The sequence below is a fragment of the Penicillium antarcticum genome (assembly GCF_028974205.1).
Source record: "Penicillium antarcticum strain IBT 31339 chromosome Unknown utg000006l_segment0_segment0, whole genome shotgun sequence".
NCBI classification, from domain to species: domain Eukaryota; kingdom Fungi; phylum Ascomycota; class Eurotiomycetes; order Eurotiales; family Aspergillaceae; genus Penicillium; species Penicillium antarcticum.
In genome coordinates this window covers 1,157,822-1,173,958 of record NW_026695304.1, presented here as the reverse complement: position 1 = coordinate 1,173,958, position 16,137 = coordinate 1,157,822, and the positions used below count along the sequence as shown (strand labels likewise).

Here is a 16,137-nt window from a genome sequence, read left to right as displayed (position 1 = left end):
ATTGCATATTGAAAGCGTGAGCAAGACATGCAGTTACACAGCTGCACCTCAGCCAATAATGTGGGAATCCTATGCAGCCATACCGGGTGATGCTCATTAGCCTACTTCACTTCCGTACCCTCCGGTCAAAGAAGTCACATTACTAATCCAGTGAACCAATACTGCTTTTCATGAGACTTTGTAAACGTCGTACACGTATTGATGTATGACCCTTGAAACATTTGTGACGACATCAACTATTGGTGGCCTGACATTACTAAACTTGAGCCATCACGTGCATCTTATCTCCGTGCTGACCAAGCTATCGCCGTGGAACCGCATCGAATTCGCCTCAGCGCCTGCCTATTCGGGACGCATAAGCTTTGCCCTGTCGCGAACCACTCACCTTCCGACTTCTCCTGCTCCAACTACGCCATTTCAATATCCAGCTTGTGACCTTCAGATGGACGACTCGATGGAGCTAACCGTTCACCACCACGGTACCCCGCATACCTTCATCCTCCCATCCACAGCAACACTACAAGACCTATCCAGCGAAATAGAAAGCACGCTCAACATCCCAACGGACAACCAAAAGCTCCTCATAGCCCCCAAACCAGGAATGCAAAAAGCGCCTTTCCCCGCAACCAGACTGGACACCATCCTACAAACAACATCCCCAAAATTCAAAATCACCCTCCTCGGCACCCCAGCCCAAGCAATCGCAGACCTACACGAACAATCCGCCAGCGAGCGCCGGCGTCAAGAAGCAAGAGCCAGCCATTTAGCAGCAGCACGCCGTAACAAACCAGCAGCAACAACACGCCCAAGTGGCGTGCACACCCTCTCCTCAAGCGCCAACTACACCTTCCACCGCCTCCTCCCACTCTCCTACCTACCAAACCCAGACCGCTCATTGGGCTTCCTCAAACGGCTCCGCGATGACCCAGGCATCCGCACCGCAATGGCGAAACATAAATTCTCCGTGCCGCTCTTGACGGAGATGAACCCGGCAGAGCACACGACCAGTGAATCGAGGACGCTGGGTCTGAACAGGAATAAGGGGGAGGTTATTGAGTTGAGATTGCGGACGGATGCGTATGATGGATATCGTGATTATAGGACGATTCGGAAGACGCTCTGTCATGAGCTGGCGCATTGTGTGTTTGGGCCTCATGATCGTGATTTTTGGAATCTTACTGCTCAGATTGAAAAGGAGGTTGAGAATGGGGATTGGAAGTCCGGTGGTCATAGTGTTTCTGGGCAAGAGTTTTATAATCCTGGCGATTGGGAGAGTGTGCAGGGTGGGGAGGAGTTTGTTGATGAGTGTGGGTGGACTGGAGGTGAGTTCGTGCTTGGGGGGCTGAGGGAGGATGAGGCTGGAAGGAGGGCTGGGGCGTCCGCTTCTGGTGCTGAGTCTCGGAGGGAGATTATGGCTCGAGCTGCTGAGGAAAGGATGAAGAGGGAGAAGGAGACTGGGAAGCAGGATGATGCTACGTGATGTCATTTGTTTGTGATATCTAGTATTTTCCATGATTTATGAGCTTTGCATTTACATCAGAGCACGTTGTGTTGCTTAATATTCATTCTCTGTACATCAGATCTGTTTTGTCGCATTCAAACCAATATAGAATGTCCATATTAGACCTGCTCGTTAACGAACAAACCAGCCATACCCTGTCCAGTACCAATACACATGCTAGTAACCAGAATCTTGCTCTTGGTCCGGCGGGCCTCGCTCAGGATAGTAGCGATTTGACGAGCACCTGTAGCGCCTAAGGGGTGGCCAAGGGCAATGGCACCACCGCGGGGGTTAACCTTGGCATGGTCAAGACCAAGGGTCTTGACACAGTAAACAGCCATAGAAGCGAAAGCCTCGTTGATCTCATAGATGTCAATGTCGTTCTTATCAAGGTTGAACTTGCTCAGGAGCTTGGGGATAGCGGCAGTCGGGCCAATACCCATAACACGAGGGGGGACACCAGCGACGGTAGCGCCGCAGAACTTGGCGATGATGGGCTGGTTCAGCTCAATAGCCTTTGAGCGGCGCATCAGGAGAACAGAGGCAGCTAGTTGAACGGGTTAAAGACTGGACGACTTCCTTCACAAGAATAAAACTTACCACCATCGGTAACTTGACTAGAGTTTCCACCAGTAGACTTATCACCAAACTGCGGGAACGCAGGACGAATCTTAGACAGCGACTCGAAAGTGGTACCGGGACGAATACCATCGTCCCGAGTAAGAGTAACCTCCTTAACTTCACCAGTCTTGGGATCCTTCACCTTAACAGTAATAGGAGCAATCTCGTCATCGAACCAGCCAGCCTTCTGCGCAGCCTCAGCACGACGGAATGACTCAGCCGCATACCGGTCCTGCTGCTCACGCGGGATACCAAAGTCCTTGCCAACATTCTCGGAAGTCTGACCCATAGGCTGCATGCAATCAGCAGCTTCCTGGTTACGGAGGACCTCCTCGCTGAAAGGCTTCTCGAGGCGGTCGCCGGCGGCAGACATCAGCTCAGCGCCCATGGCAACTCCGATGTCGATGGCACCGAGCGAGATCTGGTTTGCAATATCTTGCACGGCTTTCAGGCCTGATGAGCAGAAGCGGTTTACTGAGGAGGCACCGGCTGTGTGGGGGATTCCGGCTGCTAAAGCGGCGGCGCGGACCATGTAGGCGGCCTTGGCTTCGCTGACCTGGTTTGAGTGTTAGATACTGAGATGGGGGAGTCGGATGAGGCATGGTTGAAACATACATTGCCGAGGCAGACATCTTCGATCAGGGCTGGGTCGATCTGGGACTTGGCCAGGGTCTCCTTGAGAAGGGCGTAGACGATGAAGTCGAGCTCTGTGTCCTTGAATCCGCCCTTGCGTGCCTTGGTGAGGGGTGTGCGGAGAGCTAGTGTGATAACGACGTCGTCGGGGTTCTTTTGGGTGCTTTATAGGTATTCTTAGCCTCATATATTCCAGCCGAGGCTATTCGAACTTACATGGCGCTGAGGCCGCTGGCGGCGCCAGGCTTGAGGTGACTCAGGAGCGAGCTAAGACGATCTGCGGCCATGATGAATTATGAGAGGAAGCTAGACGGTTTGTTGTGTTAGTTGGATATGTTGCTTAATCCCCGGGACTTTGGTAGTGAAGCTGGTGTATGGCAATGAATTTTCCGATATTTCAAGGCTATTGCGGGGAAGCTCAAACGCAAGCTTCACTTCTGGGACCGCAGCCCGATACAAGAGGACCACGTAAGGGATAAGGCTCGAGCAGAGAGGGAGAGTGACTTACTGATTATACAAGGAGGTTAATGATAAAGTCAAGTTGAGAGGAAAAGAAGGGAAGAAGTATGAGGGAAGATCTCCGCATCGCGCTGTAGCCCGAGACTGCCGAGGCTCATTTTCCTGCTCGGCCGGTAAGTACCCACTACCTCCGAATTGGCCAACATCACATACTAAAGACAGGTACTCTATACCTCTCCGGGATCTAATGTCCTTTTATAGACTCTCCAACGCCACAATGCCTAGGTAAATTTCGGGTTGAGCTTTAATAGAACAATTTTGGTTTCAAAAATCATGGAGCTGGTGATGACCAAGGACATCAATTTCTGTGAGCATGTTTTGTACTTCTATCTACCACGGCACAGTCCCATTCTCATCAGAATACGTGCCTGTCTCCCCGTCGGCCGACAAAGTCGCCAACCGTACAATATTAACAGCAGATTCAGATGCAGGCCGTCCGGTCCCACGCGAGAAATTGGTCGCAGTCAGATTTGGAGCCGAGGCATTGACCTTCCACCCCTGTTCTTCGAACAATGCCGCATAATGCAGCGTTAACATGTTAAGAGCTGCCTTGGTGCTGCGGTAGATCGGGAAGGAAGGGCTGCGAAGCTTCTCCCAGTTCCCAAGTGATTGTTCACTCCGTAGCCCCATCGACCCCGTGTGCGAAGAAACGAAGACGATGCGGGGTGGTAAGGCTACGGCTTTCGCAAGAAGAGATTTGAAGGCCTCAGTTGTTGCAGCAGCACCGAAGACGTTGACTTCGTATGCATCGCGGTATAGCTTTCGAAGCTGGGAAAGGTCGGCTTTCTTAGTCTTTTGCAGCTTCATTTCTTCTCGCAGCTTTACAAAGTCGCTTGATCCATCGGGGTTATTCTCTTCTTGCTTTTTTCGCTGCTGCAAGAGAGCATCGAGCTCATTGTTGATGCCCGCGTTGTTTACGAGAATATCGAGGCGCCCATGTTTTGAGTCGACGTGCTCTGCTGCTTGCTCGATTGAGGCGTCGTCGCTTACGTCGATGGTGACCAGCTCCACCGATTGACCAGTGGGGTCCAACTCAGCAACGGCTTTAGCGCCACGCTCTGCATCCCGAGAACCGAGAAGAATGTAATAATTCTCTTGTGAGGAGAGGAGGAGCTTGGCAACTTCGTAACCAATGCCTTGGTTTGCACCAGTGATCAAAACGAGGGTTCGCTGAGTATCCATGGTTGTCCAGGGTGATTTCGATCAATGAAAGATATGTAAGATATGATGACGAATATCAATCTGCCTGTTATACCGCTGATATGACTGTCCCCAGAAAGCTCGCGTATTCTCACTTGAACTCCGAAATCCGCTCTGACGGAATGCAGCATCTCGGACATTACGTCTTAACTCCGATCAGGATTGAAGGCCAGACTGATTGATTCCATAACTATAGATCCATGCAGGGGGCATTCTTTGATTGGCAAGCCAAATGAGCACATAGAATCTGGGGAAAATAAAAATATGACACTGCACAAGTTGTGAGAAAAGTAAATTGGTGTTACTGTTATGTACTGCAAGTATAGTTGTACTCTAACTAATCTAGTTGAGACTACAGGTGCAATGTGCCCTGAAGCTTCAAGTCCTTCGAGCTGGCACCAACAAAGACCCCAATCTTACCGCTCACCAATCCCCACTTCTGAGCCACCACATCCCACTCACTCAGATCCCGACGAGTCAAGGCCAAAGTGACGGACTCTTTCTTACCCGCATCTAGTGAGACCTTCTCAAAGCCACGGAGCTGTTTGACACCAGAAGTAGTATCGATATACAGCTGGGTAGCTTCCTTTCCAGCCACCCGGCCAGTGTTCTTGACTGTGAATTTGATTCGTGCAAGAATATCCCACAGATCAACCTGTCCACCCTGTTCAATGGCACCAGAAGGATACCTCGCGGCATTTTTTGCCTTCTTGGTCTTGGTCACGGAAAGTGAACTGTATTCAAAGGAAGTGTACGATAGGCCAAACCCAAACTCATACCGGGGTGTGACATTCCGGTTTTGAAAGTCACGGTAATCAATAAAGATACCCTCAGAGAAGTCGCTTTGAGGGTAGTTGACGTAGTCACCCTCTGGGAGACTTGGATCAAGAAGGGAACCATAGTCACTGGCATTCTTTGGAACAGAGTAAGGCATCTTGCCCGAGAAGTTCTCATCACCGTAGAGCAATGAGACTGTCGCAGCACCGGAGTCTTGGCCTGGTGTATGGGCATAGACAATAGCAGTGACATTAGGATGATCAGCGAAATTGTCAACGAGGCGAACTCCCGCGTTGTGGATGACAACGATTGTGTTGTTGCACTTATCAGCCACCGAAAGAACCAAGTTGTCAGAGTAATCATCGTAGACACCAGGTCTATCGTATCCTTCAGAGGCCCACGCGTTGATGAAGACCAAGCAAGCGTCTGAAGTGGGGACAACTTCAGGTGCTGGACTCTCAATATCCCAGAATAAAGCTGAGTTATCTTTCATAGCACGGTTTGTAAAAGCGTCAAGAGGACCAGAGACGTAAGCGGGTGTCGTTGCGCCAGAGCCGCCGCCCATGATGATTGTACCGTTGATTGCAATAGACTGAATCTCAACAAGGGGGTCTTCTTTCCGTCCAATTGCAGCCATAATTTGCTGGACGTCGGTGCTTTCGTATCCGAGTGCCCAAGAGCCTAGACCACTGGTAGAAGGCACCGATGATCTGTACGTTCCGGCGGAATATCCGAAGACAGACAGGACCTGTGGTTTTCTGAGGGGCAAAGCATGATTATTTTTTACAAGAACATGACCTTCGACTGCACCTTGTAGGATAACGGGGCGAGCAGCTGGCTCTCTAGCATCGACTCTCTTATGCGGTTCAATAACTGAATAAGGCATGCCGCTGCCGGGTTCGGGAATGCTGCTGTCTTGGCCCAGGTAGTACCATGCGGCAAGGATGCTGAGACATGTGAGCTTTCATGAACTTCCAAATATGATCCCGAATATCCATCGGAAAGAAGAGAATTGACGTACCGAGTAGCCATATCATTCAATCGGCTTTCCGGAACGGAGTCGTTGTTGATTGCGGTAGTCAGATTGTTGCCCCAATATTTAGTGTCTGGCATGACCATATCGAGACCGGCGAGGGCACTAGCGACTCCAGTGTCTATATCACAAGTTGATCAAGTAGAACAAATGGTAAGTGTTATCTAAGCTCTCACTTACGTTGCGCATTCCAATCAGTGACCACAAAACCCTTAGCGGTTAGCCCTTCTGCTACAATATCAAAGATCAATAAAGTAAATACCTGGAATCCGAGTTCAGTCTTCAGAAGCCCATTGAGAGTTTTGCTGTTGGCGCAGCCGTATGTATTGTTGATACGATTGTAACTTTTGACAAACTGTTAGCGACGAACACGCACGAGGTGAACTCATCTCACCTGCACATGATATTCACAGATCCCGCTTTAATAGCATCTTGAAAAGGCCTATTGTTGAATAAATTAGCAACGGTATTTCCGGACATGTCGAACACAGATTTGCGCGCACCAGAGGTAGAGCTCATGAATCGTCTTGTCGTCGACATTCGACGAAACCGCCTCGATTGGAGGGGTGCTACCAGTAACCGGGTTGCGATTCGTCTCTTGCTCGTTCATAATGTAGTGCTTGAGACTAGTCATCACACCACGCTTGTTGAATGCCGCAACGGTGTCGGCAGCAAGGACACCGCTCAGATATGGGTCATTGGTGAAGCCTTCCCAGTTTCGACCACTACGAGCAACGCGACCAAGGGGCCCAACAACTAGGGGCACATTTGTCAGTAATTGAAGTTATGGAGCTACAATGGTAAAGAAAACCTACCAGGCCCAAGGGCAATGTTGACCCCTTTTGCTTTAAACTCGCCGGCCATGAAGTGTGCTCGTTGAGTCGTGAGTGCTCGGTTCCAGCTGTTTTTGTTAGCAAGAAAAGAAAACAAGACGCGTGAGATGTCTTTGTGCATCGTTAAGTGTACCTTGCTCCGACACTCAATCCAGCTGGATACCCATTGACTAAATCGGTAGTCCGAAGTCCATTTCCGGCATCTGAGAGGCAGAGTCCGGGGAACCCAAGACGCGAGATAGCAGGAATAAATCCAGAGCATCCATTCTCAGTCGTGGAAGCACCGAAAGTCAGGTTTGACTATATACGTTCATTAGTTTGCCTGATCACCACCGTCGGGATGCTGAGTAGTATACTTTTTCTTCAAGGGACAACTGAGCGACAAATGCTTTCGCCTTGGTGTATGACTCTGCCCAGTCCCCAGTACCACTTCCAATAGCTTATAAAAATGGGTGTTAGTGTTTCTATTTGTCTAGAGCTTGTTAACCTGGTAAGTGACATACGTGATGGGTAAAAAGGCGGACTTTGACCATAAAAGTGACTGTCCGACGTGATAATATCAGCAGTAACGCCGACTAAGCAGGCGCTGAAAGCAAGGAACCTCATCTTGAGGATATGATTTAATTCAGTCCGAGGCAAGGGGATTGTTTTGCTTTAGTTAGCAGGCTATAGCTGCCTTATATATGATCAACATCGTGGGATGCTCGGAGAGCGGCCGATGCCTCAACTGCCGATACACCGTATGTCTACTGGACACCAAGACGCTAATACAAGAAATCAGCGCATACTAAGTCGTCCATTCCCTGAATACTACCGTGGCTTTATTGGCGTATGTATATAAATCTATACCTTCCCCGCCTTCCCCGCAAACATCCCCTGCTGCAGGTATAGGGATAAGTTGGTACAAGGATGCTATTTCCCCACGGGCAGAGAGAAGCTAAGGTCCAAACGTGGTCTAGTTAATTAGTCAAACCTAAATGTGATTCTAATCTCCACAAATCCAGTGCTCATGCCCCGGGGATTCGACGTGGCTAGAATTCCCCCCGCATGGCTTCAATCCCGCTAAGCCCCAGCTTTTCTAGCCATTATAAGGATTGCTTGAGCCAATGCTCTAAGACCAATCGGGTACAACGTATCCGTTGGGTTCTCGGTAGAACTTCGGTGCAAGTAGTGCCTGAGCGTCCGGCTGACGCAGCTGCCTTGATCACTTCATGTACACCACAGCCCTTTTCAACCCTTTGTGCGTGGCCAAGTAATTGGGAGCATATAATTTGTTTGATGGTCCCACCGGCTGAGTTCATCAGATATGTTTGCCAGTGCTCCTTGCTTAGCCTCGGCTGAAAGTTGTGGGGGTGAGAGGTCGCATTGCATATACTTGGCGAATACCGCGACTTTCTACTCTCTGATCGGAGACCTCACCGATGTTGGTTGGGCTTCCAATTTGATAGTTGAGAATGCAAAAGCTATCCTCGTGTTCAAATGAGATCTGGGGCTGAGTGATGTTCCTTACTTCTATTAAAAACAGAATCGTGGACGCAATGCGGTCGTTACGCAGTCCCTCGGTGTGGATATACACTTTGCCGGAATGGGTCTGTTTGTTCGGTGTGAGTCCAATGTGGGAGACCTCACGGGGAATGCCTGCAAACCCCCTTCTCGAAAGTGCCTCTGCAAGCGTACATAGGGACGGTCATGAAATAGCGAGTCCAGGTGATCACGATCCCATCCCCGTGAGATCATGGGGCGCTCGTTGAATCTTTGAAAACCTTAGGGTAGAGTGTACACATGTATGAGCAGGATTATATATAATTTCTATAACTCAAGAACTGACACTTTCCTGCTGTCGCAAAGGTCACCTGCGACATCGCCTCAGAACCAGCCCTTAGAACGTAGCTTTCGCCAAGTTATTAGCAAAATTGTTCTCATTGAACGGAACATTTGCAGAACCAAAGTCCGTGGTATCCAAAGCATCCTGAACAACAGCTATACGAAAGCATCAGCATCACGTCCTATACAATCTTTTGCAAGACACGAAAGAAAACTTACTGGACATAGACTCCCACGCAATAAGAGGCTGAGTACCACCAACAGTGGTGGTAAGACCACAGCTATGATCAACAGGCCAAATAGACTCATACTTGATCAGGGGAACAGTGCCATCAAGTGTGAAGCCATTAGTGCTGCAATCCCAGCCGCCGTGAGCAGAAGGACAAACAGCAACGACGTTATCAGCTGAGATAGTCGTGGAGTCTTTCAACCAGACAATCACGCCTTCCCAGTCGTGACGGTGGCCGATTCCTGTTGAGGGTTCGTCCTTGGGGAAGTACCATGAGTACATGACGGCGTAGTAGTCGCCTGAGGTGCTTGCTCTGACTGTTTACCAAGTAGAGGGGTTTTATGAGTATGTTGCACGTGAGTTAATCTTTGTTTGAGAGATACTTACCATAGATTTGACCGGTGTTGCTGCTGCAGCCGGAGGAGGAGCCGCCTGACGGCTTGAGACCGGCACTATAGATACTCCGTTAGGCGCAAAAGATTGCACAAAGGAATATGAATCTACTGACTTGGTGTTACCCTCGGCATCAACACCAGGGAAAGGAACACATCCATTGACAACTTTCAAGTCCGGCTGATAAGCTAGATAGACATTTCCGACCGTTCCACTAGGCACAGTCTGCGGCAAGCCAGCAATCTCATCCGAGCCGACAGTTCCACGACGCGAAAGGGCATGAGGAGAGGCACGCGCCACAGAGAGGGCCGCTAGTCCAGTAAGCAGAGTGGAAAGCATCCTGTGGTACGGATGTAGTGTGGCAGGAAAAGGCGCTGTGAAGAAGCATCAAATGTGAAGCTGCGATCTTTTTATATATCCACCGTTCGTCGGGCCATCGCTCCATAGTATCTCCATAGTATCTCCGTAGCGTGAGAGAAGGGAAGTGCGGTGGAAACGGTCTTCAGCCCTGATGGAGTATAGACGCGGATATTAGACCCACTTCCATCGAAATCAGATGTGATCGACGGCGATGTCTTAGGTGCGGCGTGCGATCGACATGGGTGGTGATTCGTTATCTTTTTTGGCGTTTTCTCCGGACGCGTGGATATATTGAAAGGAGTTAGGCTGCAGTCTTCATAGAACTATGTGGAGCTTAATATACATAGATAGGTAGTGACCCCTCTCGTGAATATGTTAGTTGCGCTGAATAGGGCTATTTACAACACGTGGTGATTGGCAAGAGACTTGAGCTGCATGTTCCTGCTTTAGTGAATTTTCGCACCAATCACGACAGGCAGCTCAGCAAATTGTCCAGTTTCTTCAAAACCGCCCCCTGCATAGTCGCATTGGCGTCGTTCTTCGAGCTCGCTAGGCCTACTGAAACACTCGCCCAGCAGCCGGAAGCTAGCGAGACCTCAATCTCGCTTGGTAGTCTGTCACTTCCACACGTGGTGACATCGTCTGGTGTAATGAGTGGGACAGCGACGTGAATGCGAGACAGAACGAAGGAGAAATCCTGCGGGCTAGTGCACTCGGAGTCCGAGACTGATCCGAAGTTGACATTCAGCCAGATACCGTCTGGCAGGTACGGCTTTCCAGCGGCCACCACGTGATTGGTGAGGTTAGTTGCGAGATCGGCGTAGATGTCGCTGTAGTTTGGGCGCGACACGTTCCAGGATGTCTGCGATCCAGTGGCTCCGGAGAATGCAATTGCTGGGATACCAGCGCCGGCGGCGTACGTGGTGGCGCCTACAGTACCGGAAAAGTACACCGCGATGCCAATGTTGCTGCCGACATTGGGACCTGCGACTGCCACATCCGGAGGTCCATCGAAGAACTCCGGGGCGCGCGACTCGATACCGTATTTCATCGAGGTTGCTGGGTAGCTATTAACGTAGCCGAGGCGAGGCTTTAATTGAATTAGTACGATTTTTACAATGAGACAGCAATTGAGCGCCAAAAGACTAACCTCCGATGCATTATAGCCCACGGCCGGGCTGCCAGATGGGCAGCTATTAAACTCGCATGCCTCCGTCAAATTGGTAGGAGTCTTCATCTTGGATCCTACAATTTGTCAATACGAGCGTAATCAAGGGGTGTGCATCACATACCAGTGCCACTCTGGTTTTCAGCCGGGGCAGACACCACAACCGAATGTCCCGCGCTTCCCAGCGACTCGAACATTGCGCGGATATTGGCCTCGGCCCAGCCATCGTCGTTGGATGAGATGATATTGACGGCCTGAGCTGCCAAGGGCAACAGGGCAAGAGTCTCAAACCGCATGGCTACGATGCAATTCCGTGTGTGATATGCGAAACCTGCGACGACCCGAGCCTTTTATATCTCGGATGCCACGGCTGAGGTGAAGTCATACGCGGACCCGCCGATCGTTCCCCTGATCAATCGTTCTTGGCTGTAAACCTTTCTCCACTCGTCAAACGGCTCGCTTCGAATGCGAAAACGACCCCCTAAATCTGAGTGAGAGATGTTAACGGTCGGGTTTCGTCGAAATCTATTTGCTTATGTGATCGCGCCTTCCGAATGTCTGAATATTTACAAATCTCACACTAGAACATCACTGATACTCGAACCTGAAACGATGCATACAAATTGTACAGCGGTTGAGGTCTATACATGGGGTTGAATTAGGACGAATACGAATATACCACCAGCCCCTCCTCAGGCACCCTGGTTCTCACCCCAGATGCGATGAGCCAAGTCCTTCATCAGTACCAACTTCTTCCACATTAAAAACATTGTCATCCCTTCCCCACCCCCTTTGCTCATACTAGCAAATCCACACTGCGGACTAACACCAAGCGAAGAATCAAGAACATCAGCCACAGTGCGACTCTGTCCGCGAGCTATGATCTCAGCAGCAGCATAAACACGCGCAACCATTTCCTCAATGTCTTCCAACTCAGGGCTTTTGGTCGAAATCACGCCAAGCACGACGTTCTTCCCAATGGGCAAATGTCGAAGTGGTTCAAAGTCACCCGCCCGCTCAGTATCATACTCGAGATAGTAAGTATCGTAGTTGAGTTTGCTGAATATCCTCTTGGCGATGCGTTCATATGAACCACTAATGATGTGGTTCGATCCAGCCATGTTACCGCGACAGAGATGCATTCCCACGTGGAGGTCTGTCGGCTTTGAAGCGAGGCAGAGGTTATGCGCCCAGATATACTGGTCTAGTAAGGCGTCTGGGTCGACTCCATCGACCTCGCATCCAGATCTAAATTCTTCGGAAACAAAGAATAGGAGATTTGGATCATCTATCTGGATCGAGCGAAGACCTGCCTCGTACAAGATACGCCACTCGACTGCGTAGGCGGCTCCTAGATCTTGGAAGTATTCCTCGTCAGAGGTGTATGCGCTTGCGCTGTAGGCAGTACCGACGGCCATCTGCATGATTCGGTGAGACTTATCCACACAAAACGATCGGACGTACAAGTACATACCTGCATATGAAGATGGGTAATAGGCGGCATAGTCAATTTACACTCCCGCCACCTCGCGGGCGGAAGAAGAGCACTCAAGGCCTTCCACTCAGACAGATAAGCACTCTCCACATGATTTATCTTGTCCACGGCAATGAGAGAGTCCCGTGTTTTCACACCAAGCTTCTCCAATGTCTTGACCGTAGGAAAGCCCGTTCTAAATCCATTGCCGACCGGAATATCATTGATAACCTGCATTCCAGCAAGTTTCTCAAAGAATCCGGAGTAAAACTTGTCGCGCTCATATTCCCCCGATGTAATCGGTCTTATCCCGAGCTCGATTTGCTTGGTGACAGCCTGTGCAATAGCTACCTCTGTTGCACGGTGTAGTTCCTCTGAGAGATGAGCGTACGTGGTTGTTGCACCGGCAGCTGAACGTGCGTCTAGAAGCTCTTGTGGGCGCATGAGAGAGCCAATTTGCTCAGCTCGGAAAGGGGGTGCCATCTTTGTTGGAATTTGAGGAATTGGGAATCTGAACTTATGACGTCTGAAATGTCTTTATAGTCTCGCATGGGACTGCATTGTGGGGAGGTGCGGGGTGAGCTGGGAGTCCCGAGCGCACCAACGGCATAAAGTGGGTTTCTTTGTGTTCTTGTTTGTATCTTCTTATTTTCATATCCTCTGTATTCCTGATAATTATCCTTACCGATCAATTATTCTTCTCTTCTACAGAAATCTGACCACCGCGCGCATTCTCCTCTGGTGGTGCATTCTACTTGTAAATCATTGCATGTCAAATGTGCTTTATAGTATTGGTGATTCTCCTGCGTATCACATCAGCCAGGTTATAGTCCTGATGCGAATGCTGAAAATTGAACATATGATGATGAGTGAGCTAGTCCATAGATTGTCATCCGCGAGCCGCCAGTTCTAATCTGCACTATATGAGAGCTCTCTCATGTTTTTCACTCTATTTTTCTTCTTCATCACCTTACCTTTCAAACTGACTCATTATATTACTTCGACGTGAACCCGATATATCCACATAAATTCCCGCACCGGCTTCGACCAGATCATACCTCCCTCCGCCTGGATGCAAGCCTTCCAGGTCTCCTAGTCTGAAGATGCATACGACCAGGTCGGCGCAGTGGCTGCGTGTTATTCTGAAATCTCCACTAATATCTTGATGGTGGCCACTGAAGATCTTGCATTCATGAGTGCTCGGTGTCTAAGCGCCGAATAGGTTCGAATCAAAGTCATGAATCAAGAATTCCCTCTTCCCCCATCCGCGAGGCGAGCAGATCAAGTTCCCTAACAGGATATAAAAAGCCATGACCTTTGGAATTGTCCGCGTTATCGGGCTCGAATAGTGTTAGGATGCTGGCGGCCGGAGGCAAGCTTGCCCGAACTACTGCATCAAGTACCCAAGTACGAAAGCCATGACTGAAATGTTCGCCCACGAAATTCGTTGTAAACACCGAGAGAGAATTGAATAGAGTATTCAGAAGCAGATTGTATGCAATCCTATTCAAGATGAGCTCTATTTGCTCTCACTTCTCTAATTCTCCTTCTCGACATTGTTCATTATCAAATGCTTTAATTTTTGTTTTTCTTCCTTCCTTCTATCTTTCCTCATCATCACATTTCTGCCCAATTTCATCCGTTTTCTTTTCTTTTTTTTTTCGCTTGCTTTGTATCCTGTTTGCTTTCATTTCTATCTGCTTTCGGCTTTCAATATCGCTTGATGAATTGGATGGGCTAGAGTCGCTCATATTCCACGTAAAACGCGCGATCACGCAGATGTAGATGTAGAAGGTGCGCAGACAACATGCCAAAGGCGCCTGTCATGTCTACTTCCTTTAAAAGCGGTTTCGGAACTGCCCCATTGTAATTAAATTTCTATGGAATTAAATTCTAAGCCATCTGGACACGGAGTCAAGCAAAAAGTCCCGTGGCTTAATGCACTTTTTGGAGTTTGGCGTTTAGCGTTTCACGTTTCACTCCATGGCGGTTTGGGAATTCGGAGCTGTCCTGAAGTAGAACATGCAGCCAGAAGAACTCCTCTTTGGCGAACTATATATATCGTCTCTTGGCCCGGTAACTTGGCCGATTTCAACTACCATCATCTTTCTTGCTAGTACTACAGCAATGTACAAGACACTCCTTGCACCCACACTTTTCTCTGCGCTGGTCGCAGGCCACGGCCACATCACAAACATTGTGATCAACGGGGTCTCATTTGGAGGTTGGGATATTAACAGTTATCCCTACACAGATTCGCCGCCGACTGTCGTAGCATGGGGAACCCCTAATACCGCTAATGGCTTTATCTCGCCAGGTATGCGATTGTACATTCCTGTCGCCCTGTATCCAGGGTTAATCCAACGTAACAGATCAATATACCACCTCGGATATCATCTGCCATCTCAATGCCACCAACGCGAAGGGACATGCGGTAGTAGCCGCCGGCGACAAGGTCTTCCTGCAGTGGACGGACTGGCCTAAAACTCACCACGGCCCCGTCATCGACTACCTGGCCAACTGTGGCTCAGCAGGCTGCGAGACTGCTGACAAGACCTCGCTTGAGTTCTTCAAAATCGATGGTGTTGGACTTGTGGATGACACCACGGTACCTGGAATTTGGGGTGACGACCAACTCATTGCTCAAGGCTCCTCGTGGATGGTTGAGATACCTCCCACTATTGCGCCAGGTTACTATGTGCTTCGACATGAGTTGTACGTACATTCGTCTCGGTAAAAATCGTGATTCTGACTGACATCTCCAGAATTGCCCTTCACAGCGCCGGTGAACAGGGAGGAGCTCAAAGCTACCCTCAGTGTTTCAATCTGCAGGTCACTGGATCTGGAACCGATGACCCGGCAGGTGTCCTTGGCACTGAGCTCTACAGTCCGATCGACGCTGGCATCTTGGTCAACATCTATGCTTCTCTGTCAACATACGTGAGTTGCCCTTCCCCTGTCGCCAAACATTGAACAAAGAGCTGACCACCTCTGAACATAGGTTGTCCCGGGCCCTACTCTGTACAGTGGTGCCGTCTCAATTACACAAACAACATCCGCAATCACAGCCACTGGGACCCCAATCACCGGATTAGGTACTGCAGCCACTGCGACTTCAGCCCAGACAACCGCAGCAGGTAGCGCAGTCACAGCATCATCGGCAACGACGGTGAAGTCTACTACCGTGGCCCCCACAGGAACCTCAACCACCACTGCAGCACCCAAAACGACAGCCCCGACAGCCGTAGCACCTACAACGGTGGCAAGCACAATGTCAACAACCATGCGCGCGAGCACAACCACTGCAACTGCAGGAAGCAGCGCGACCCAGTCCGTCTACGGTCAGTGCGGAGGAAACAACTGGAGTGGGGCTACGGCCTGCAACATTCAAGCCACCTGCTCATCGATGAATCCCTACTATTCGCAGTGTGTTCCCACAGCCGCTTGAGTGGGGCGTAGTTGCATATAACGTGCATGGAGAGGTGTCGCTGGACGATATACTGGAAACGTGACATAAGCAAGTAACCGAAATGAATTTTGAACACGTTTTTTTTCGCTTCAATTTCTAAAAT

The 16,137-nt window shown here is 49.7% G+C and overlaps 8 protein-coding genes across 8 annotated transcripts; 2 read left to right on the top strand and 6 right to left on the bottom strand.

Moving 5' to 3' along the window:
- Positions 1 to 205: 205 nt before the first annotated feature.
- N7508_006521 (putative zinc metalloproteinase) lies at positions 206 to 1,480 on the top strand (the record flags this gene model as incomplete). Its single annotated transcript, XM_058464587.1, has 1 exon — positions 206 to 1,480. One exon carries the CDS (start codon positions 206 to 208, stop codon positions 1,478 to 1,480), a length of 1,275 nt encoding a protein of 424 aa, XP_058318440.1.
- Positions 1,481 to 1,620: 140 nt separating this feature from the next.
- On the bottom strand, positions 1,621 to 3,042 carry kat1 (putative 3-ketoacyl-CoA ketothiolase (Kat1); the record flags this gene model as incomplete). Its single annotated transcript, XM_058464586.1, has 4 exons — positions 1,621 to 2,048; positions 2,102 to 2,678; positions 2,738 to 2,918; positions 2,972 to 3,042. The coding sequence occupies 4 exons, from the start codon at positions 3,040 to 3,042 to the stop codon at positions 1,621 to 1,623; spliced, it is 1,257 nt and encodes a 418-aa protein (XP_058318439.1).
- A 562-nt stretch (positions 3,043 to 3,604) lies between these two features.
- On the bottom strand, positions 3,605 to 4,456 carry N7508_006519 (uncharacterized protein; the record flags this gene model as incomplete). Its single annotated transcript, XM_058464585.1, has 1 exon — positions 3,605 to 4,456. One exon carries the CDS (start codon positions 4,454 to 4,456, stop codon positions 3,605 to 3,607), a length of 852 nt encoding a protein of 283 aa, XP_058318438.1.
- A 370-nt stretch (positions 4,457 to 4,826) lies between these two features.
- N7508_006518 (beta-glucosidase) lies at positions 4,827 to 7,723 on the bottom strand (the record flags this gene model as incomplete). The annotated part of the gene is made up of 9 exons (XM_058464584.1): positions 4,827 to 6,198; positions 6,273 to 6,405; positions 6,465 to 6,628; positions 6,679 to 6,726; positions 6,788 to 7,040; positions 7,100 to 7,185; positions 7,251 to 7,417; positions 7,474 to 7,556; positions 7,621 to 7,723. 9 exons carry the CDS (start codon positions 7,721 to 7,723, stop codon positions 4,827 to 4,829), a joined length of 2,409 nt encoding a protein of 802 aa, XP_058318437.1.
- Positions 7,724 to 8,996: 1,273 nt separating this feature from the next.
- Positions 8,997 to 9,902, bottom strand: N7508_006517 (NPP1 family protein; the record flags this gene model as incomplete). Its single annotated transcript, XM_058464583.1, has 4 exons — positions 8,997 to 9,097; positions 9,161 to 9,487; positions 9,558 to 9,622; positions 9,679 to 9,902. The coding sequence occupies 4 exons, from the start codon at positions 9,900 to 9,902 to the stop codon at positions 8,997 to 8,999; spliced, it is 717 nt and encodes a 238-aa protein (XP_058318436.1).
- Positions 9,903 to 10,389: 487 nt separating this feature from the next.
- Positions 10,390 to 11,387, bottom strand: N7508_006516 (uncharacterized protein; the record flags this gene model as incomplete). Its single annotated transcript, XM_058464582.1, has 3 exons — positions 10,390 to 11,013; positions 11,074 to 11,168; positions 11,216 to 11,387. 3 exons carry the CDS (start codon positions 11,385 to 11,387, stop codon positions 10,390 to 10,392), a joined length of 891 nt encoding a protein of 296 aa, XP_058318435.1.
- Positions 11,388 to 11,783: 396 nt separating this feature from the next.
- On the bottom strand, positions 11,784 to 13,048 carry N7508_006515 (cobalamin-independent methionine synthase II family protein; the record flags this gene model as incomplete). The annotated part of the gene is made up of 2 exons (XM_058464581.1): positions 11,784 to 12,509; positions 12,566 to 13,048. The coding sequence occupies 2 exons, from the start codon at positions 13,046 to 13,048 to the stop codon at positions 11,784 to 11,786; spliced, it is 1,209 nt and encodes a 402-aa protein (XP_058318434.1).
- Positions 13,049 to 14,692: 1,644 nt separating this feature from the next.
- N7508_006514 (putative endo-1,4-beta-glucanase) lies at positions 14,693 to 16,013 on the top strand (the record flags this gene model as incomplete). The annotated part of the gene is made up of 4 exons (XM_058464580.1): positions 14,693 to 14,882; positions 14,938 to 15,280; positions 15,331 to 15,505; positions 15,567 to 16,013. 4 exons carry the CDS (start codon positions 14,693 to 14,695, stop codon positions 16,011 to 16,013), a joined length of 1,155 nt encoding a protein of 384 aa, XP_058318433.1.
- Between the last annotated feature and the right edge of the window lie 124 nt (positions 16,014 to 16,137).